Raw genomic sequence first — 23,980 nt, 5'->3', positions numbered from 1 at the left:
TCTGATCCATGGCGGAAGGGAGAAGGGGAGATCAGACTGGATGGGTCCATTGGTCTGATCTGGGACAGAAGGGAGAGAGGGAGACTGGGCTGGTTGGGCCCATTGGTCTGTTCTGGGGTGGAAGGGAGAGGGGGAGACTGGCCTGGATGAGCTCATTGGTCTGGCTGTGGCCTTGGGAACAGGGGAGGGTTAATGGGATAGATGGGCCCAATCCAGAGCAGCTAGATGATACCAGATGGGAGGGTCCCCCAGTTCCTCTCCCCTGCAGTCTCCTTCCCCGAGCCCCTGTGCCCCACTGCTCCGCCCCGCTCCACCCCCTCTGCTGCCAGTGACCTGCTTAGCAAAGGCTGAGCTGCAGTGAGGGGCATGGGCAGTAGGGGGCTCTCCAGAGTGCTCTGCCCCAGGGAAGTGCTGCCCCCACCCCATGGCAGTCTGTGTCACAGCTAGGGGCCAATATAGGGGATGCCTTCCCAGTGACTCCAGTGCCCTATTTGCTGACGTGCCCATCTCCCCACAGGCCCCCATAGCACCCAGGAGTAGGTGGGATTCCCCTTTTCGAGGGGCATCCCCAGCACTGCCACACCCAGCTTGGAGGTCCAATATGCACCCCTGTGCAGCTGAGACATAGCTTGTTCCTCTGCCTTTTGTGTTAAAGGGGCAACCCAGCCCAGCCACTAGTGTGTGGCATTGAATGAGTTCCCTGGGCAAAATCCTCCCCACTCCGCCCCACTCTGGGGCAGACCTGAGGTCGATTAGGACCCCTGGGAGCAGGCCAAGCAGGGGGCCAGACTGATCTCTGCTCCCGGGGAGGTGGGTGGTTCTCCTCCCCGCTGGGGTGCTGCAGTGCTGGTACCAGTTAGCCAGGCGCTGTGACAGGGCCATTGCTCAGAGCTTGGGGATGATGGTGCCCTGCTGGCTGGTGAGGAGGGATAGACGGGGGCTGTTTGGGGAGAGGAGGCAGGGGAACAGGTTGCGGTGCACTTGCCACCCCACAGTGAGCCATCTCTGCAGCACTGCCAGCCGCTCTCCTCCTGCAGAGCTTAGGGGTGCTCACCATGCCGGGTACCCAAGGGGCACCCCTCCTCACCATACTATTTGGGCTCCCTCACCACTCTACCCCAGTAGCTCTGGCAGGACAGCAGTGACTGCAAAGGGGCATAGAGTACATGCGTTGCCCCAGTGGTCAGTATTATGTATACCGGCCCAGTGGTCCATATACCATGCATTGCTTTAGTATTACATTATTGTGTGCATTGCTCTAGCAGCGCATACTGCATATGCTAGTCCAGTGGGTCTGTACTGTATGTACTGGCCCAGTGGTCCATATTGGGTATACTGCCCTGGCTTCACCTTATTACAAGGGTAAGCAACCTATGGCATGCGTGCCGAAGGCGACACGCGAGCTGATTTTCAGTGGCACTCACACTGCCTGGGTCCTGGTCACCGGTCCGCGGGGGTTCTGCATTTTAATTTAATTTTAAATGAAGCTTCTTAAACATTTCAAAAACCTTATTTACTTTACATACAACAATAGTTTAGTTATATATTATAGACTTATAGAAAGAGACATTCTAAAAACGTTAAAATATATTATTGGCACACGAAACCTTCAATTAGAGTGAATAAATGAAGACTCGGCACACCACTTCTGAAAGGTTGCCGACCCCTGCATTATTGCATACATTGCCTCTGCAATGGCATATTGCATATACTACACCAGCAGGCCATGTTACATATACTGACCCCGTGTTGCATGTGATGCCCTACATGCATTACCCCATTGATGCAATACTCCATGCATTACTCTGGTGGTCAGTATTTCAAGTAACACCCTGCCACTGCATGTTCCGTGCATTGCCCCAGTGGTCCATATTGTGCATAACACTCTGTAATTGCTTATTTCATGCATTGTTCCAACTGTGCATTATTCCATGCATCTCTCTGTCTGTTCCTAGTACATGTATCTCCCTATCACTGCATATCACATGCATTGCATTGGTGGCGCAATATTCCATGCATCATTCTGGGGGTTCACATTGCGTATAACGCCCTGCTGCTGCATATTGCATGCATTGTCTTGGCAGTGCAGCATTGCAAGCCCCACCCCCACCGGTGCAGCCATGGCAATGCTTCTATTCTAATCCTGCTAGCAATCTCTATATGTGCCCAGCAGTTGTCCCGCAGGTGCACTGCCCTGTCCCGCACTGCGTGTGCAAACCGAACAGCAGGCAGGGCATTACTTCCACCCCCTCGTGCTGTAATAACCCCCGTGTAATGCAGTAATTACATCCACAGCTCTAATAAGCAGCATGAGGCACCATAATAGCTGGGACGCAGCAGCCCATCCTCCCATGTGCTGTTAAGCGCTGGTTAGCACTGGAACCCTTGAGCGCTGCACCAGCCCCCCGACTGCAAGGGCAGCAGAGGCTGCACATATGTATTTGGTGGCTCTCAGCTTTCTGAGGGGGGCCAGGGCTGGGAGGCAGGCATCTCTGCCAGGACTGCATCCAAGGTGTGACAGGACAGAGGGATCCAAATTTCAGAACCACATGGGCCAAGAAATTAGCATTTGGCAGGAGAGAAAAAATAATCCCACACCAGACTGGGTTAAAACCATCTGGGATCCAACATGGTAGGATGGGTCCATGCTAAGCTCCTGCAGGAAGTTAGTGGCAGAGCTGGGCATAGAACCCAGGAGTCCTGACTCCCAGCCCCCCGTCTCTAGCCACTAGGCACCACTCCATCCCCAGAGCTGGGATAGAATGTCTTGGGGCTGGGGCTCACTGGCACAGATGCACATTTTGCAGTGGCTAGTCAGGGATTCATTCAGTCTGAGCCCTTCCCACCTAGCCTCTGGTGCTCTGGGCCAGTGAGCAGTCCCTGCCTGGCATGCTAGCTGTGTGCCCCAGCTGGTGTCAAGGGCGGGGCCCAACATCCCATCCTGTTTGAATCCGGGACATTATGTGCCCAGGGATCTCGATCACTTATTTCAAGATCTTTATTTCCCCATGGCAGGTCCAGTCCAGAGGGAACAGCTGGCTGTGACTGACTGACTACTGAAAACACACAATGTCCGCACACAGAGATAACTGAAATATATACACACAGTCCCAGACAAACACGCACACTCCCAGAGATAACAGAAATACACACCGTCCCAGACACGCCTGCACGCAGAGATAGAAAAGCACAGTCACAGACAGGCACAGACAAGCACACACCCCAAGAGATGATCAGACACACACTCCCAGACAAACACCAACAGATGCTAGCACAGAGAAACATACGCATGCACGTGACCAGAGTGGGAGAGCCAGACCCCCCTACCCCATACCCTAAGGCTGAGGTGCTGGGTGGAAGCCAGTGGCTCCCAGCCCATGCGCAGTGCCGTGCCTGGCTCTGGGGCTGGATCCATTCCCACTCTGCTGCAGACGGGCCTTCATTGTTAGCGTATTGACGACGCAAACGAGCTTAGGGCTGAAATTTCAATCGATGGCTCCCGGAACTGGATTAAAGGGACTTTGATTACTCTGCAGCCCAAGTGAATTAGCCAGAGAGGGGCAGACGCCATCAGGGGATTAAAGAATCAGGGCTAGGGAGAAAAACAGGACTCCTGGGTTCTATCCCCAGCTCTAGGAAGGGAGGGGCGTCTAGTGGTTAGAGCAGAAGGGCTGGATGTCACGTTCTATGCCCGTCTTGGGGAGGACTTTCTCCTCTCACTTTAGCCTGGCGTAAGGGAGCGAGGACTCTGGTCCCAGGTCTGAGCCACGGGGGTGATTGTGTCTTGCACAGGCTGCTGGGAATGGACCTCCCAAGCAGCTGGCTAACAAATCCCATTCCTCCCAGCAAGACTTGGAGTCACAGCAGACGCTTCCCCAAGGCTGTCCTCATGCAGCCATCTCTGGGCTGCCTCGCTAAGCAAGGACAGACCCACTCAGGGCTTGGAGGGGAGACCTTGAAGGAAGCAGCCATGGGGGAGATTGGGGGGGCTCAGCCAGGGTTGCTCTCCCCTCAGACTCACACTACAGGGCACTGTGGTGCAGGGAGGTGGCGCTCTCCCCACACAGTCATTGCTAACCCCAGGGCTGCACTAGGGGGCGCTGTGCTGCCAGGAGTGGGCCAGGAATTCAGTAGGGGGCATGGTGCTGCAGGGAGCAGGGCAGACCCTCAGTAATGGAGGCTGTGCTGCAAGGAGTGGGGCTGTAGGGGGCACTGTGCTCGAGGAATGAGGTAGGGCTCAATAGAGGGGAACCGTGCTGTATGGAGCTGCTGGAGGTCATTAACAGGTGCTGTGCTGCAGAGAGTGGGAGCTTGAGGGGCACTGTGGGGCTGGAACATAAGAACATAAAAACAGCCATACTGGGTCAGACCGAAAGACCATCTAGCCCAGTAGCCTGTCTTCCAACAGTGGCCAATGCCAGGTGCCCCAGAGGGAATGAACAGAACAGGTAATCATCCAGTGATCCATCCCTTGTCACTCGGTCCCAGCTTCTGGCAAACAGAGACTTGGGACACCATCCCTACCCATCCTGGCTAATAGCCATTGATGGACCTATCCTCCAGGAATTTATCTAGTTCTTTTTTGAACCCTGTTATAGTTTTGGCCTTCACAACATCCTCTGGCAAAGAGTTCCACAAACTGACTGTGCGTTGTGTGAAGAAATACTTCCTTTTGTTTGTTTTAAACCTGCTGCTTATTAATTTCTTTTGGTGGCCCCTAGTTCTTGTGTTATGAGAAGGAGTAAATAATATTTCCCTATTCACTTTCTGCACACCAGTCATGATTTTAGAGATCTCAACTATATCCCCCCCTTAGTCGTCTCTTTTCCAAGCTGAAAACTCCCAGTCTTATTAATCTGTCTCCGGAGATGGCAGCCGTTCCATACCTCTTTTCTGAACCTTCTCTGAAGCGGCGCTGTGCTGCAGGGAGTGAGGTGGAGGATTAGAGGGGCACTGTGGGGTGGGGAGCTGGAGAGGTGCTGTGGAGCTGGAGGGGCACTGTGCTGCTGGGAGTGGGCCAGGGGGCTGGAGGGACAATGTGCTGCTGGGAGTGGGCTGGGAGGCTGGTGGGACACTGTGCTGCTGGGAGTGGGATGCAGTTTAATAGGGGGCGGTGTCATGGTGGTGGTCCATCTTTCCAATGAAATACCAAGCCAAGCTCTTTCAAACTTGTGCTCAGGGAAGGTACCTTGGTCCTGCCCCCAGGCCAGGGGACCTTAATTCTGGTCCCTGGCCAAATTCCCACTCACATGATTCCATTTGGCCTCCCCACAATCAGCCAGGAGATTCTCCCTTACTTCTGTCTCAGACTCTGCAGAATCGCTGTGTGACGTTTGAACAGCCCTGGTGCCTCAGCCCAGACGCAGCTGCTTCTCAGCCCTGGGTGGGCCTCCTTCTGGCCTTGAAAAGCCATGCCTGAGAAATGATACGGGGTGCCATGTGGGAGGGAGAATCATTGCAGGGGGCGGGGGAGAGGGGGTAATGCCTGCCTGCTCAAAGCACTAGATCTCACCCCTGCTCCTGGAGCTTGGATAGAACCCAGGAGTCCTGACTCCCTTCCCAGAACTGAGGATAGAACCCAGGAGTCTTGGCTCTCAGCTCCCACCCTCACCCCCTTCTCTGATGTCTCTCCTCCCCCTCTAGGACCAAGGCACAATCGGGGTCATCTTCAACGTGGGCACGGATGACATCACCATCGAGGAGACCAATGCCATGGTGAACGACGGCAAGTACCACGTGGTGCGCTTCACCAGGAGCGGGGGCAATGCCACGCTGCAGGTGGACAACTGGCCCGTCAACGAGCGCTACCCAGCAGGTAAGGCTGGGAGCCGGCCCTGCCGCCCACCCCGCCCCAATGCCCAGCCTGTGTGCCCTGTCAGCGGTGGAGGTCGCAACCAGCCCTCATCCCTGCCCGGCCCTGCAAAGGATTCTGGGTAACACTGCCACCCATCGGAATCAGCCCTGATCTGTGCCCATCCCCCCTGCAAAGGATCCTGGGTAAAGTCACCACCCACCTTGGAACTAGAGAGAGACTCTTGGGCATTATAGGGCATCCAGCGTTCAGTGGTGGGAGAAGGCAGGTACACCAGGGAAGTCGTTTCCTAGCAGGGGCAGACTGAGGGGGACAGTCTGTAGCTGGGGGGGTGGAATCTGGGGAGGTGCCCGGGGGGGGGGGGGCAGTTCCTAGTGGGTGGGGGGGATGAGGTGCCAGTGGGTTGGAGATTTCTAGTGAGGGAGAGGATCAGAGGTGCCTGGGGGGAAATCTGAGGTGCTTGTAGGGGAGCAGGAGGCAGTTCCTCACTGGGAACAGGTATAAAGTGCCTATTGTGGGGGAGGCAGTAGATCTGAAATTCCCTTTCTCAAGGCCCTGGAGGCAGTGGCCCTGCTTCCTGCCCTGGGAGAATTCCCCCCAGCCCTTAGCAGTATAGGTCCTAAGACACACACACTCTGGGCTCTGCCCTCTGGTTCTGCTCCAGCAGTTGCAGAGTTGGGGAGTCAGAGGAAGTTACAGGGAAAGATCAGGGGTTACAAGTTGGTTCCGGCCTCCACTGAGCTCCTTCAGCCCCTGAAAATGTCAGGGGGATGGGGAGATGATGCCACATTTGTATTTGAAATCCCTATGGCTTTTCTGTGTCCTGAGTGGGCAGATTCCTGCCACCCCCCATCATCTCTGGCTGCATCACACACAAACCGGCACCTTAAGAGCCAGCCTGGCAAGCTTAACAGGGATCAGGCTCCTGGGAAGGAGCAGGGGATTTGCTCCCCTCGCACCTGGACTGCCAAACTGCCAATTGTTCCCTGTGTCAGCTGGCATCCCTGCCTGGCGCAGAGAATCTGAGCTAGTTCCCAAGGACAGAGTGTCATGAGTGGTCCTGGCCACCACCGCCCACAAATCCATTCAGGGCTGGAGATGAATGTACACACACACCCATGCTCTCTCGCACATGCACACACATGTGAGCACGGACACACACACACAAAGCCAGAAATGTGAATGCAAATCTGCACAACCACACACAGGTATGCAAAGACACACACATGCAAATGCACCCAAGCATGCACATAAGTTCGTGCACAAACACAGGCATGCAAAGACAGATGTACACAGACACTACAGGTCTCCAAACACACACACGTGTACACGTAGGCAGTTGCCCAGAGCCATCCCCACAACACACAGCAGCAGAGAACTGCAGGTGGAATAGGCCCCAGCACTGGGACAGATGCCTCACGCACACTGACACTCGTCATACTCATTTGTGCACAAAGGTATCTCCCACAACTACACACTGGCGTGCGCTCCTTCTACCTAACAGAGCGGGGATGCCACCCTGGACTAGCCACTCCCCAACGCTCATCGGGCCATGTTTGGCAGGCAGAATTGTGGGTAATCATAAGGGGCGTGGCGTGGGTAATCATCAGGGGCATGTCATGCACATGCTGGATTGTCCCTGACACACTAGCAGTTTCTAGCAGCAGGAGGCCGGCAGTGATATGCAGTGAGACACGCCCCGCCTGTCACGATCATGCCCCCTTCCCTGGTCTCCCTGCCCACCTCACCCCCAGGCTGCCTCTTCCCAGCCAGTCCCATGTCAAGCCCCTCCCAGGAGAGCAGCCAGATAGCACACACACCGGCAACTTGCACATTCAGGCACACCCCCTGCACACTGGTGTCTTCCACACTTATGTGCGCACCTGGAGACACCTTGCACACTCCCCTCACACGCTGTGCACACTCCATACATGCACTCATAAGATTCCATCCCACACAACTGTTCAATCTCCTTCCCCATCTCAGTGTGCTCTCTCGCTGTCCTTCCATCGATCTCCCTCCACAGTCCTGCATCCATCCCTGTGCACACCATCTTCTCCCCCACGTACCCCTCCATCCATCCCCATTCACTCCCCTCCATCCATCCCCATCCACACCATCTTCTCCTCCATCCATCTGCTTCTACACCCCTCCCTCTGTCCCCATCCACACCATCTTCTCTCCCACATACCCCTCCATTCCTCCCCATCCGCACCATCTTCTCCCCCACGTACCCCTTCATCCATCCCCATCCACACCCATCCATTCATCCCCATCCACACTCTTCTCCTCCATCCATCTGCTTCCACTCCCCTCCATCTGTCCCCATCCGCACCATCTTCTCTCCCACATACCCCTCCATCCCTCCCCATCCACACCTTCTTCTCCCCCACCTACCCCTCCATCCATCCCCATTCACTACCCTCTATCCATCTGCATCCACACCATCTTCTCCTCCATCCATCTCCTTCCACACCCCTCCATCCATCCCCATCCACACCATCTTCTCCCCCACGTACCCCTCCATCCATCCATCCCCATCCGCACCATCTTCTCTCCCACGTACCCCTCCATCCATCTCCATCCACACGGTCTTCTCCTCTATCCATGCCCATCCACACCATCTTCTCCCCCACGTACCCCTCCATCCATCCATCCCCATCCTCACCTTCTTCTCTTCCACATACCCCTCCATCCATCCCCATCCACACTGTCTTCTCCTCCATCCATCCCCATCCACATCATCTTCTCTCCTATGTACCCCTCCATCCATCCCCCTTCACTGCCCTCCATCCATCCACACCATCTTCTCCTCCATCCATCTCCTTCCACACCCCTCCATCTGTCCCCATCCGCCCATCTTCTCTCCCACGTACCCCTCCATCCATCCCCCTTCACTGCCCTCCATCCATTCCCATCCGCACCCCTCCATCCATCTGCACCATCTTCTCCCCCAAGTACACCTCCATCCATCCCTGCCGCAGTCCTGCGTCCATCCCCTTCCGCAGAACCTCCCCCCATCCCCATCCCCTACTCTCCATCCATCCCCATCCATATTGTCTTCTCCATCCATCCCCATCTGCACCCCTCCATCCATCTCCATCGGCATCATCTTCTCTCCCACGTCCCCCACAGTCCATCCCCATCCACTGTCCTCCATCCATCGCTATCCGCAGCCCTCCATCCATTGCCATCCCTGCATCCATCCCCATCCACTGCCCTCCATCCATCCCCATCTGCACCATCTTCTCCCCCACATATTTCTCCATCCATCCCCATCCACTGCCCTCCATCCATCCCCATCATCTTCTCCCCACACACATGCCTCCATCCTGCCATCCATCTCCATTTGCCCTCTCCATTCATCCCCATCAGCAGCTCTCCCTCCATCGCCATCCACACCATCTTCTCCCCCACGTACCCCTCCATCCATCCCCCATTCACACCGTCTTCTCCTCCACCCATCCCCATCCACACCCCTCCATCCATCCCCATCCACACCGTCTTCTCCATCCATCCATCCTTACATGGCACCCATCATCGAAGCATCTGGGTATCTCTTTCTGTTAATGCCTTCTCTTCCCTCCCTCCCTCACCCCACCGCCCGCCCAAGCCACCAGTCACGGGCTGTCTGTAGCCCCAAGGCCTCTTTGGGGGAAATGTCAATGGACACCAAAATATCAGAGCCGGTTTTTCTGCCTGGCTGTGCTGTGCCATGCCACTCAGCTGGGTGCCCTGCGGTGGGAGGAGGCTGGGGGGGGAGGGGGCTGGGCTGGTTTCAGAGCCCCTGGACCTATGTGGCCCATACAGAAGCTGGCACTGGGTGTGTGTGTGTGATGTAATGACCCTGAACTGCTAGCTAGAGAATAGCCCAGAGAATGGTAAAGGCTGTTGGGGGTTGGGTTCAGGAATCCGGGTTCCCCCCACTCCCAGCACCTGGAACTCAACAGCATTGCAATACACATATGTATAGTTTGTATGTACACCAACACCCACATGATTACACCAGCCCCAGGCACGTCTTGATATGTAGAGAGTGATGCACACATATGTAGTTTGTATGTACACGGGCATGTCCTGATATGTAGAGAGTGATGCACACATATGTAGTTTGTATGTACACAGGCATGACCTGATATATAGACAGGACATGTGATGCACATACCTGCAATTCCCATGTACACCAGCACTCTCCTGTTTAGCAAGCCCACATGCATGTGGCTCCAATGGCAATCCCCCCAGCCTGCCGGAGTGCTGGCTGCTGATTAGCGACCCAGGTCACTTCCCAGGGATGGTGTGGTTTTAATTAAAGATGTTAATCGCCTCGTTAATACAGGCGCTAATGAGAGCATAAAAAGTCCCTGATCGCTCCTAATTAGGGGGCCAAATGGCATCCTGAATAGAGAGGTGAAGGTGGGGAGATCTCAGAGGAGAGAGCTCACAGGAGGAGTTTCTGCATCCCTTCCCCTCGCAGAGAGGAACCCAGGTTCTCCAACCACTAGACTCCACCCCTCTCCCGGAGCTGGGGAGAAAACCCAGGAGTCCTGGCTCCCACGATTCCTACAGGCTCCCCACTTTAGCACCTCCCACACATCCTCCAGTGTTTAACAGCCTGTTCCTTCCTCCCCACTCTGACACGTCAGCCAGTGCACAACAGGAACCTAGCAGGGCTGCTCCACCCAACCTAACCCCACCCCACCCCCAGCAGCTTCTTCATTACTAAAGGGTTGTTACCTCTATGCACAGGCACGGCGGGGGGTTGTCACTGTGACCACCATGTCTCTGCCAGATAATTAGCTGTCCAGCCAGTGCTGCCTCTCCTCCTCCCCCAAACACAGAGGAACAGCCCGAGCATCTCTGCCATTTCACTCACACCAGGAAAGGTGCCTTTGGGGGTATGGTGCTGGGACTCAGGACACCTGGGTTCCACTCCACTACAGATCCCCTGTGTGATCTTAAGCAAGTCAAACAAGACCAGATTTTCCAGAGAGCCCAGGACTCCTGGGTTCCATTCCAGCCTCCACTACAGACTCCCTGGGTGATCTGGGGCAAATCACTGAGGCCCTCACTTGTCATGCACAACTGGGGCCAATTTTCATTGCTGCTTCTGCTGTGGCAATTAATGGCCTGATTTCCCCCAGGGATCAGCTCCCAGCATGCCAACTTCTTTGGAGCTCTGGTGCCCGCTCAGTGCTGAGACCAGAGATCAAACCAGCTGCAGTCTCTATAGATTGAGCTAAAAACCCAAGGCTCCCTTGCTGGACTGTAACAGACTCTCAGTCTCTGCAAATCAGGCACAGACCAGTGGCTTACCCTGCGCTCATTAGAAAATATGCCCCATAATTGCTCTGTGCCTCAGTTTCCCCACCTGTACAATTATTTTATTTCATCCCAGTAGTACCTAAAGACCCTGACTGAGATTGGGGCCCCCATTGCGCCAGGTGCTGCACAGACCCAGACTGAGATCAGGGCCTCGTTGCACCAGGCACTGCATAGAGCCAGACTGAGATCAGGGCCCCATTGTGCCGGGCAGTGCAGAGAGCCCATCCATTTAATCAGGCACTGCACAGACCCTGACTGAGATCAGGCCCCCATGGCTTCAGGCACTGCACAGACCCTGACCATCACCTCAGATTCTCTCTTGCAAAGGCACTTCCTCCTGCCAGCCAAGCCAACAGGGAATCACAATCAGCAGCAATGGGCAGGTGCGTTACCCACAGCTGAGCTCTCCTGTCCCTTGGCCTCATCTATGGTAGTAACACAGCAGCTTCCTTTACTCCGAACCTGTAGTTTGTGTGTGATGCCAGTTCCAGAGCCCAGTCACCCTGGGAATTCGCTAACCAGCTCATTTGTAAAGCATAGAGGATGAGACACGAGGAGCATTTCTATTCCAGTCAAAGGCTTGGCTGAGGTCAGGGGCCCCGTTATTCTGGGTGCGGTACGAACGCTGAGCTTCCCCTCTGGTAGCACCTAACAGGCATTTGGGATAGAGGGCCTAACTGCGCTGGGTGCAGCTGCTGCACAAACACCCTTCCTGCTAATGCAGGCCTGAGAGAGATCCCCTCTCTTCTTCACTGAAATAAACAGGAAGGCTTGCCCAGCTTCTAGTGCCTTTTGGGAACATTCTTGGATTTTGCCAGCCGGGTTTTCAGAGACAAATGTGAAATGGGATGGGGGCGGGGGGGTGAATGTGACCTTGTTTGTGTGCTTTTTGCAGCGGGGGGAGGGCGTGGGGTAATCGGGCAGAGAAGCTTGGCAAAGGAAGCTAGAAAGGGAAACTGGTGCACAGGAAACGTGTCTTTTCTCCGAGGTGGCAACAGGCCGTGTGTCACTGTGTTTTCGGGATTTGATCTGATTTGGTAGGGACTAAAGGTTGATAAAAGTCAGTTTTAAACCCCAAACTGCACCGGAGCTTTCTCCTCCTAAATGCTGCATAAATCCGTTTAACATCCAGCCGCGCACCTAACACCTAAACTCTACTAAACTGTGTAAATAGCTCTCTGTGCTACCTAAATCGACTAAACCATCAACCAAACCCCCCCCAGCCAGTTAATTTTGATCCAACGCTTAACCACTATTTGACCTCTCTAAACATGCTAACCTCTGACCTTTGACCTTCCAGATGGTGTTATATGTCTCTCTCTCTCGCTCTTATTTGATTTTATCTTTATTTTTTTTCCTTTTAACCGTCTGCAAATCTCTTCTCTAAACTCTTTAAAGGGAACAGTGATAATGAGCGGCTGGCGATTGCTAGGCAGAGAATTCCGTATCGGCTCGGTCGAGTAGTAGATGAGTGGCTACTCGACAAAGGTAATTAACGATAATTAATTGCGGTTAATTAATAAAAAAGATTTAAAGGTGCAGAGCTCTCCCGCTGCCATCCCAACCCTCTCCTCCACCTCCTCTTTAAAAAGCATCTTGTCCTAGGAGCTTAGTTAAAAATTGGTGGTGGGATTTGGATGGTAAAAGAGGGTGGATGCATGATTTCATTGGTCACCGAGAACTTGATATGGCTCGGTTGGTTATGACAGATGCAGCCTATCCTTTCCCCAGCTCTAGGTATCTTGCGTTTGGGTTACAGATTTATGTAACATTATTAGTTTTCTATAGATGAAGGGAGACTGGGGTTAGCCTGATTCACAGCTCCAGCAGGGGGTCAGCAGAACTAGCCTGTGGGACTCACTGCTCGTGGAGGAGGTCAGTGGGGTTAACCTGTGGGACTCACTGCTCCTGGAGGAGGTCAGTGGGGTTAACCTGTGGGACTCGCTGCTCCTGGAGGAGGTCAGTGGGGTTAGCCTGTGGGACCAGGGCCGGATCCAGGCACCAGACGAGAAAGCACGTGCCTGGAGCGGCACATTGTAAGGGGTGGCATTCTGGCCAATCTTGGGGCGGCACATTCCGGCCGCCCTGCCATGGGTTTTTTTTGTTTTTTTTTTTTTGCTTTGGCAGCCCGGTCCACAGCTCCGGAGCCCTCGGCCGGCTCCCCGCGCTCTGCCAGTCCCAGCCCAGCCCTGCAGGGGCACGGACCCCAGCCCAGGGAATCAGGAACTAGCAATCCCCGACGCTCACGGTGCCACCAGGCTCCCAGGGACATGCCACTCCCCGCTGCCTGCACCGGCCTCTGCCTCCCGTGCCGCTCTGAGACCGGCCCAGCCAAGCTGTCTTTAAAGGAGCGGCTGAGGCAGCACCTCCTGCAGCCCCCGGGGGCTTCGCCTGCCCTCTGGGAGAGGCACCCCAAGGCCGGAGGGGGGAGCCCCTCTCACCCAGCTGCGAGGCATCGCCCTTCACCCCCCTGCGAGCCGCCTTGACCACCTTCCACATGATCCCTGCAGCTGACGGGTTTTTTTTTTTTTTTTTTTGCTTCGGCAGTCCACCCCCCCCCCCTTTTTTTTTTTTTTTTTGCTTGGGGTGGCAAAAAAGCTAGAGCCCTGTGTGGGACTCACCGCTCCCACTGAGGAGGTTGGTGGGGTTAGCCTGTGGGACTCGCCGCTCCTGGAGGAGGTTGGTGGGGTTAGCCTGTGGGACTCGCCGCTCCTGGAGGAGGTTGGTGGGGTTAGCCTGTGGGACTCATTGATACAGATTATTTTAAGCAAACATAACTCTTCAGGATTCCAGGCAGTTGTGAGTTGCAGAAGAATAAATACTGCAGATCAGCAAACAGATGGAGCCTGACTCAGAGAGGGTTTGCTATTTCTCCCACAGAATGGTGGGGGTGCAATATGGGGAGGTTCTCAAACCTACAATGCAGGGGTCGAGAATGACAGATATTAGTGAGAGTTATTTTTCATTGGCTCCTGGAGAACTTGACTGAGATCCGGGCCCCATTGTGCCGGGTGCTGCAGGACACATGCTCCCTCTCCCAAAGACTTACAGTCTAAGTAGGCTAATGGGAATCAGAGGCTCAGAGACTTGCCCACAGTCAGCGACAGAGCCAGAGCCAGGAATAGAACCCAGAAGTCCAAGGTCCCACTCTTGTGCCCTACCCACTGGACTACGCCATCTGTCTTGGCTAGAGAGACAGTGAAGGGCATTTTGCTGTTGACTTTAATGGAGCAACAGAAGATACAGCATTTCATCCTGTATCTTCAAACAGCCAGAATCCCTTTCTAGAACTCTGGGAATTTTTTCCACCAGCTTTGTAACTGACTCGACTTTTCATAGCACAGGGTCACACCCTGTTCTCTCTCCGGGCTGAGCTCTGTACCTTTAATGCTTAAACTCAGTTGGGGAAAAAGCAAAACAAAAAAAGTAATTTTAAATCTTCTTTTAACCAGCTAATAATATGCTTTTAACACAAACCGAACGCTAAACCAGTCTTGTAATGTATTTTAAACCGATAAATTCAAAATGTCTTTAAATAACCAATTCTTAGCACGTTTTTCTAACTGGGATAAGCATCTAATTGTATCTTTTAATGTCTGTAACTTGATTGTTTAAACAACCAACAACAACAACAACAAAAATCAGTTAAAGGGACTTTAACAAGTTAATTTATTTAAAACAAAAACAGAGATTTATAGATCTATATTTATATACACCTGGATGAACCAAAAAAAATAGCAAAACAAGATTTAACCCTTTGAGTAGTATGGGCTTTTATGTGTTGATTTTCCACTTTGGATGCTAAATTTCTTACCTTCATCTGGATTATATTTGGAATTTTAAACTGATTTTAAAAAGTCTCTCTCTCTTACCTTGTCCTGTGTCCCTGCCACACACATACACAGACACTCGCAACACATTAAAATGAGATGAACACCCCACCTCAAGAGATCTGAGTCTGGAAGAACTTATCAAGTTTTAAACTCTGACCCTCAGCTGATGTAAATGGATCTATGGTAGTTTACACCAGCTGAGGTACCAGTCCAAGTGGAATGGAAACTTCTGCCAATTCGAGTTGCTTTGTGAGCAAAATTCCCCCTGGTGCAGAAATCCAGCATAAGACTTCTGCTCCACTCAATTGGATTTAAGTGATGCATAAGCAAGTGTGAATTTCACCCTTTAGGACTAAACCACACTTTTTTTTATTATTATTATTTTAAAAGCCTTTGGGATGGGTTGTTTTTAAAAAGAAATCAGGCAAGAGGGGGTTCATCAGATCTGTGCTTAAATGGACACTGTAGCGTCTAAAGAAAAGATTAAATCTCCCACTTCTGCAGAACATTCTTAACTCTTGCCGGGGGGAGGGGGGAGCTATATTTCTTATATCTGATTTCATCATTGATGCCCTACGGTTAACTTTTTTTTACTTGGCGCTTCAATCAATGAAAAGAGACTGGTCAGTTTCAAGCCTGGATCTCTAGTTAGTTTCACAATTGTTTTTAGTGACTTTCACCTTCAGGGCTAGCCCAAGGCTGCAACATTTGGGTTAGGAAAGAGCAACAGTCTCAGCTCACTGGGTTATCTTTTGTTATCTTGGGCCCAATTTTCCTCTCACTTACACCTGTGAAATGCCGTTGACTTCATTTGCAGTGATCAGGAATCCTGTGTCCAGTTCTGGTGCCCTCCTTTGACAAAAGATGATGGAAAAAGTGAAGAGGGTACAGAGAAGAGCAGCAAAAATTATATGTGGGTGGAGGAAAAAATGCTGGAGAGTGAGAGATTTTAAGAGCTCAATCTGTTTAGCTGATCCAAAAGAAGAGGAAGAGGTGACTTGGTTATGGTTAGTGGGAGAAAATCCTGGAGCAGCTAAGCATCCCATTAACCAAGTGTCTTCTTGGGCTTTAACCTAGTGGAAAGAGGCAGAACCAATGGCTGGAAATTAAAGCCAGACACATTCCACTGAGAAACAAGACGCACATTTTGTCCAGGGTGGGCAATTAACCATTGGAACAAACAGGCTGCCTCTCTGGAAAATGCTTTAGTCAAACCCAAGTGATTGGGATCTTCGCAGGGTTAGCTTGGCCACATTCTCAGCCTGTGTTAGACAAGGCAGCAGAGATGATCTAATGGTCCCTTCTGGCCTTGAAAGCCATCAATCTATGAAATATTTGTACTGCTGTAGCACCTAAGAGCCCCCAGTCATGGACCAGGATGCCACTGCACTAGGCAGTGTACAAACACACAGCCAAGAGACAGTTCCTGCCTCATAGAGCTCCCAATCTGAGTCCACTGTTTTCAGTTCTTTTCAAAATCCGGCTGCTTATTGTGGTGCCAAAATGCAGTATTGCCAGCTCGGGGCGGGGTCAGAAATCATGAGATTGGCTTAGAAATCATCACTTTTTTAAAAGGAGAAATTTGGGATTCTTCTTTGTTTGCCTTCTGCATTTTGAGTCTCTAGGACTCACATTTTCCAGCTTTTTTCGCCCCCTGCAACAAGGCAGTGTGTCCTACTGGGCAGAGCACTGGACTGGGACTCAGGGTGTCTGGGTTTGCCTCCCGGCTCTGCCACTGGCCTGCTGTGCCTTCGTTTCCCCTTCTGTAAAATGGGGATAAGACCCTCCTTTGTAAAACGCTTTGAGATCTGTGGAGGAAAACTAGATAATTTAAAAAAAAAAAGTTTTAACACTTCCTGTTTTAAGAGAACAGAAAGTCTCACCTAATCCCATGATTCCTGGAGCTGGGGCTTTCAGGAAAAACACCGGATATGATAATATTCCGAGAGTTGTCACAGCTGAGATCTAATCTTCTTTTATACTAGTGTAAGCGAAAAACAAATTGAGCCCACTGTTTGCAGTGGAATCCTTCAAAAATAATAATTATCCCATAAATACTCCAGCAAGTGTTTTTTTTTTTTTTTTTTAGCGTGGGTTTATTTTTAACACCAACGTTGAGCGTTGCAAAGATGCCCGAGGGTGTCGAGACATCCAGATTCCCCTCTAAGCGAATGGGAATCAAGTGTCTCAATCATCTTGGCTGAAAACACCACAGCTGAGAGCTATGTCTCAGGAGGGGATCTAACCAACAGTGTCACTTTAGCCCTTTGATGACTGAGTATAAGAGATTTTGCTCTTGGGGGCGACGTGTGCTGGGGACTGGGTGAATTTGAAAAGGCCATCTCACAAACACAAGGTCCCCAAGGTTCGAAAGCTGCCACAGGAGTTCAGGTGCCTCCTGCATTTGCAGATGGTCCCTGCAGCAGGAGACTTTGTGGGCTCTTTAAGCATTGAACAGCCTTGTGATGGAAGCAGGTGGTAGCTTCCCAACCATCCTGGGGCTGGATTTCCAAGGGATCAGCACCCACAAATCAGAGCAGGATTCTTCCAAAGTTTAGATCTCCTTTAGATCTGAAATAAAGGAGTCTGATTTCTCCCCGCTCCCTCAATGGGCTTTGAGCTCTTTTGAAGAAGCCCCTTGAGTCAGGCTCCCACCATTCGAGACCTTGGCTGGCCCTCAGGGACCAGTGAAGGGTGGCTATGAAGGAGGTCATCACCTGCCATGCTGTCGCAGTGTCCTGCCAGGCCTACTTGTAAGACTTGGCACCAGTGCTCAAAGGGTTAAAGCTCTTAACGGGCTGCACTGGAGGGGCCAGGGATTTAAAGGTCAATCAGGTGGGGGCTGGCAATCACCTGGTGTCACTGCAAGTGAGGGTGGGTGTGAGGAAAAGGAGTTTGCCCTAGATTGGCACATCCCCACACACCCCCATCCATGCCCCCTCAGAACAACAGGGGCAGCAGCATCCTTCAGGGTTGGGCTCCAAATGTGGAAAATTTCCTCTGGATCAGGGCTGATCACCTGCTCCCTGGAGTTGCTCAGCCAAATGCCATTTCGTCAACCAGCTTGTTGAGTGCCATTGTAAGCGACTTCGAGGGTATTTCTTTCCGGGAAAAGTTGGAAATTTTGGCTTTTTGGTCTCACAGGGGATGGCAAAAATAGTCAAAATCTCACATCGTTTTGCAGGATGGAAAATCCTGCTGTTTTTAAATATTGTCCTTTCATTTCGGTGCTGGATCCTCCCGCAAAAAATCACTGAGCTCCTGAACTCTATGACCCTTCCCAGCCAGCTGTTTGATCCTCTAACCTACCAGCCAACAGATGAGACATGAAGCCTGGAGCAGCTAAGCATCCCATTAACCAAGTGTCTTCTTGGGCTCCCACTCCGGCTGTGGCCTGGTGGAGAGCGCAGAACTGGTGCTCAGGATACCTGGATTCTATTCCTGGCTCTGCTGCTGGGCGACTTTGGGCAAGTCCACCTTTCCGTGCCTTGGTTTCCCCATCTGTGAAAATGTAACGCACTTCGAAAGCGCTGCAGCGGAGCTTGGCATTCCTATGGAAGGAGAGCACACGCGGCCCTTGAGCGGGCCCTCGCTCAGCCACATCAAAGCAGCAACCCTCTTCCTCCTGACACTCCACTTAGAACAACTTCAATGAACAATGCAGTGGGTTCTTGAGCACCAGCTACTGGCACATTAACTAGCTGCATAAGTACAGGCATCTGTCAGGGCACTCTCATAACAGCGTCCCAAGCTGCTCACCCCTTGGGAAGAGCCCAGCCTATTATAACGAGTCAGACAACCCTCATTTGGAGAGGGGATGTGCCTCCTTCCCTACCAGCTCTTCCTCCTTCCTAGGGCAGCGCCGACCAGGCCAGCTCAGGTCAGAACTGACCCCAAACCTCATCCCCAAAAGCTCCAAACAGTCCAGACTTGAGATCTGCACGTCGTCCGCGCCCTTCTCCTCCTTGTTCAGCCCAAGGGCTCACAAGAGGCTGCTTCTGTGCAAATTCACTGCTGAACATCGAGGTGGGGAACAGAAGCCATCAACTTTGAGGGAGCTTCCCCTGCCAGGCAGAGGGGTGCTGGCAACTCCTGCTATGCATGCAACACCTGCAATGGTGTTTTCTATCTCCAGCTGTCCAGCCCCACACACACCCTTCCTTCCATCCCCACACACACCCCCAGCCAGCCAGCCATCCCTGCACACCCCTTGCCTTCCATCCATCCCCACACATACCCTTCCTTCCTTTCATCCCCGCACACCCCCTTCCTTCCTTCCATCCCCTACACCCCCTGCCTTCCATCCCCACAAACCCCCTGCCTTCCATCCATCCCCACAAACCTGCTTCCTTCCTTCCATCCCTGCACACCCCCATCCATCCATCTGTCCTGCACACCCCCATCCATCTCTGTCCAACACTCCCCCCTTTCTTCCTTCCATCCCCACACACCCTCTTCCTTCCATCTGTCCCACACGCCCCCTTCCTTCCATCCCCGCACACCCCATCCAGCCATCTATCTGTCCAACACTCCCCCTTCCTTCCTTCCATCCCCACATGCCCCCTTCCTTCCATCCGTCCAACACACCCCCTTCCTTCCATCTGTCCAATACTCCCCCTTCCTTCCTTCCATCCTCACACACCCCCATCCTTCTGTCCCCCACACCCCCTTCCTTCCATCTCCCACACCCCCTTTCTTTCTTCCATCCCCACACACTCCATCCCCCACACACTCCCATCCATCCATCCCCCACACCCCCTTCCTTTCTTCCATCCATCCCCACAGCCCATCCATACTAACAGACCCACATCCATCCCCACACACACCCATCCATCCATCCCCACACACCCCCTTCCTTCCTTCCATCCCCACACACCCCTATCCATCCATCTGTCCAAAACTCTCCCTTCCTTCCATCCCCGCACACCCCCTGCCTTCCATCCATCCCCACAAACCTGCTTCCTTCCTTCCATCCCTGCACACCCCCATCAATCCATCTGTCCAACACTCCCCCTTTCTTCCTTCCATCCCCACACACCCTCTTCCTTCCATCCGTCCCACACACCCCTTTCCTTCCTTCCATCCCTGCACACCCCCTTCCTTCCATCTGTCCAATACTCCCCCTTCCTTCCTTCCATCCCCGCACACCCCCATCCCTCTGTCCCCCATACCCCCTTCCTTCCATCCCCGCACACCCCCATCCCTCTGTCCCCCACACCCCCTTCCTTCCATCCTCGCACACCCCCTCCATCCATCTCCCACACCCCCTTCCTTCCTTCCATCCCCACACACTCCCATCCCCCCACACCCCATCCCTCCATCCCCCACACACTCCCATCCATCCATCCCCCACACCCCCTTCCTTTCTTCCATCCATCCCCACAACCCATCCATACTAACAGACCCCCATCCATCCCCACACACACCCATCCATCCATCCCCACACCCCCTTACTTCCATCCCCACACAACCCCATCCATCCATCCGTCCCCCATGCCCCCTTCCTTCCCTCCATCCCCACACACACCCATCCGTCTATCCCCACACACACACACACCCATCCATTTGTCCCCACACACTCCCTTCCTTCCATCCTCACACACCCCATCCATCAGTCCCCTCACACTCCCTTCCTTCCTTCAGTCCCCACACCCCCATCTTTCCCTCCATCCTCTCACACACCCTTCCATCTGTCTCCACACACTTCCTTCCTTTCATCCGTCCACACGCCCGCCCTCCCATCCATCCATCACCCCCGACACACCCATCCATCCCTCTGTCCCCCCCACACACACCCTTCCTTCCTTCCCCTCATATCTCTCCATCCATCCCCACTCCCCCATCCATCCATCCGTCCTCACATGCAGCCATCCATCCCCCATACACGCCTCTCTGTTTATCTATTATTTCATTCACTAGTCAATTCATCTGCTTGACCCATGTCTCCCCACACACACTCCTAGCCAGCAGCTCAATCACCTCTTCAGCACCAAGCCATCCCCAACCCTGTCCCGGCCTGGTGCCTGCTGCACTCACAGTAGGTCCGGCCTTTCAACTCGCCGCACTAACCAGAGCCCAGTCTGGCAGTGCAAACCCTGGAGTGGGCTTTGGTCTCAGTGCTACAAGGAGAAAGGCACTGGGAAGAGACCAGCCCTGTCCCCTCAGAGCAGTGCTCCATGCCCCGCTGCCTGTCGGTTTGTGGGGAGACGCCTTTGTGGGCAGCCTAGTTCCCCCAGGCCACCCCTTTGTGGGACTAAGACTAAATCGGACAGCTCTTGATTTCTGGCCTGTGCCCTGGGTGGCTCTGCTGCTGCAGCCTGAACCCAGCTGTGCCGCCCCAACCTGCGCTTAAACCAGGTGCCCAGAGATTGGGAGAAATGCCCCAGCTGGTGGTGGCTGATTCCAAGCAGGGATCCATCCTTGTTCAGCTTCACGGCTTGCCACTTGAACTTCTGTCATCAGCCCTGCCTGAGAGGGGAGAGCCCCCTCTAGTGAGCCCCTGCCCCACTTCCTCAGAGGCCTGACTTTCAGCACTGCTGATCTTTGGGAGATCAGGCTGGGTTGCTGGGCACAGGGGTGCTGCCCATGCGGGATAAGGAGCAAGCATCCCGGGACAGATTGTACAAGTGTCCCTGAAGGATAAAACGCAGGAAGAGATGGAGGATAGCAGAGAAGCAAGCAGGTCTGCCTCAGAATAATGCTTCCCTGGAGGCTTTTCAGCCAGTGTGGTAGCACCAGCTGCTCCATTAGGCTGGCTTGCTCATTCTCCTGGGACGGACACACACACACACACACAAACAAACCCTTCTCCTGCTGGCAAGTCAGCTGGATTTAAACTAAGCCCCAACAAGGGTCTCATGCCTCACAGATGAGTTGATGCTTCCCCTTTTCACAAGCGTCCCAAGGTTGGTGATCATCAGTATTCACAAGCGTGACAAGTTTGGTGAGGTTCTGTTTGCAAGCGGCATGAGTTGTTAACCCTCGGCCTTCACAAGCCTCACAACTTTGCCAGGCCTCCCACCAGAGCAATCACAGGAGGTTGGGGTGCAGGGAGGGAATCCAAGACAAATTTAACACAGGGCAGTATTCTGTGTGTATGCACACATCCGGGTGTAGGCCCTTAAAAAAATCCAGGTGGCAAATAAACCACATAACAAATAAGCTCTTTAAATAAGCAACAAACAAACCAAACAAAAATCCATCTAACAAGAGTGAAAACTAATGAACGCGCTAAACTCCCCCAAACTCAGGGAAAAACAAATGACTTGCAGGAGTCCGGGCAGTTGGGTGCCGATTTCTTAACCCCGAGCAAAGAAAATTAAAACAAAAATAATCCTGTTTTCTAAAAAACCCAAGAAGCTGAAACTCAGAGGGTTAAAAACCTGCCGATTTCCAGAGTATTCATCCAAAGCCGAAGCTGTTGTAAAGTCAGAGCGTTAACCAGCTGATAACGGTTCAGTAAGAGCCATCTGGAGTCGGTTTTGCTCACAACAGAAGGTCCCTTTAACAATCCTCCTCTCGTCTCTTTTTTTAAAAGGCGTCTTTGAAGGCGGGAGGGAGCGAGGAGAGAGCGTGATGGCGGGGGGGTGGAGGGTTGGCCAGGATTTGCTTTCTAAACTGCTCTGCGCCACCTGGATGGCAGCTGGGATGTGGCTAATGAGGGGGGGGCAGGTTGGAAGGCAGAGCAATTTGATGGCACTGCTTCGATCCCCGCATGCGGCCCCCAGATTTAGATCAGCTGCCGGTGCTCCCCCCAAAACACATCCCAGCTAGCACCTGCCTGTGCCAGCCCAGTGTGGGCAACTAGGCGGGGATCCCACTTACACTCATGGGTCCCCCTTGCTCCTCCAGCCAGCTCTGCATCCCCTCACCCCACAGGCCCAGCCCCTCCCCACGAACGCTTCCTCAGCTCTTCCCCCTCAGAGACACATACCCTTCACCAGCCCCTCTCCACACAGCCCTCCCCCATAGACACACAGCCCTCACCAGCCTCCCCTGCCCGCTTATAGACATGTACCCCATTCCTGCCGCTCCCCACGCACCTTTCCCCAGCCCCTCCCCCCATAGACACATACCTCTCTCCAGCCGCTCCCCACGCACACCTCCCCAGTCCCTCCCCCATAAACATATACCTCTCCTTAGCCATTCCCCACACACAGCTCACCAGCCCCTACCCCATAGACACGTACCCCTCTGCAGTTCCTCCCCACGAACATTTCCCCAGCCCCTCCCCCCACAGACACGTAGCCATCTTCAGCCCCTCTCCACACACATCTCACCAGGCCCTCCCCCCGTAGACACCTACCCCTCTCCAGCCCATCCACACACACACCTCCGCAGCCTCTCTCCCCATAGACACGTACCCCTCTCCAGCCACTCCCCACACACACCTCCCCAGTCCCTCTCCCCATAGACATAACGCTGTCCATCCCCTTCCCCCATACACATGTACCCCTCTCTAGCCCCTCCCCTCATAGACAAATACCTCTCACCAGCCGCTCCCCCCATAGCTACATACCCCTCTCCAGCCTTTCCCCCCACACACCTCACCAACACCTACACCATAGACACCTTTCCCCCTCCAGTTCTTCCCCAGCGCGTCCCCCTCATAGACACGTACCCCTCGCCAGCCCCTCCCCACACACACCTCCGCAGCCCCTCTTCCCATAGACACATACCACTGTCCAGCCCCTCCCACTTATAGACATGGACCCCTCGCCAACCCCTCTCCACACACATCTCACCAGTCCCTCCCCCCATAGACACTATCCCTTTCACACACCTCCCCAGTCCCTCCCACTTACACACGTACCCATCCCCATCCCCTCCCCACACATACCTCCCCGGCCCCTCCTCCACAGACACATTACCCCTCTCCAGCTTCTCCCCACGCACACCTTCTCACCCTGTCCCCGCATAGACGTACCCCTCACAAGCCCCTCCCCACACACACTTCCTCACCTCTTCCCCCTCATAGACACATACTTCTCCCCATCCCCTCCCCACACACACT

At 53.4% G+C, this 23,980-nt stretch overlaps 1 protein-coding gene across 28 annotated transcripts in view; it reads left to right on the top strand.

Annotated features, from left to right (window-relative positions):
* Positions 1-23,980, top strand: part of NRXN2 (neurexin 2) — a 297,135-nt gene that overhangs the window by 241,571 nt on the left and 31,584 nt on the right. For 20 of the 28 annotated variants that reach the window (XM_054035003.1, XM_054035004.1, XM_054035015.1 and 17 more), the window contains 2 exons: positions 5,644-5,815; positions 12,533-12,622. In XM_054035003.1, the coding sequence (XP_053890978.1) occupies positions 5,644-5,815; positions 12,533-12,622 (262 nt within the window). The remainder of the gene's footprint in view (positions 1-5,643; positions 5,816-12,532; positions 12,623-23,980) is intronic. The other 8 variants (XM_054035031.1, XM_054035017.1, XM_054035024.1 and 5 more) reach the window with 1 other exon arrangement.

This window comes from Malaclemys terrapin, chromosome 7 (genome assembly GCF_027887155.1).
Source record: "Malaclemys terrapin pileata isolate rMalTer1 chromosome 7, rMalTer1.hap1, whole genome shotgun sequence".
Lineage (NCBI taxonomy): Eukaryota > Metazoa > Chordata > Testudines > Emydidae > Malaclemys > Malaclemys terrapin.
Note: the sequence above shows the minus strand (reverse complement) of the source record. Positions and strands in the feature narration are given on the sequence as shown.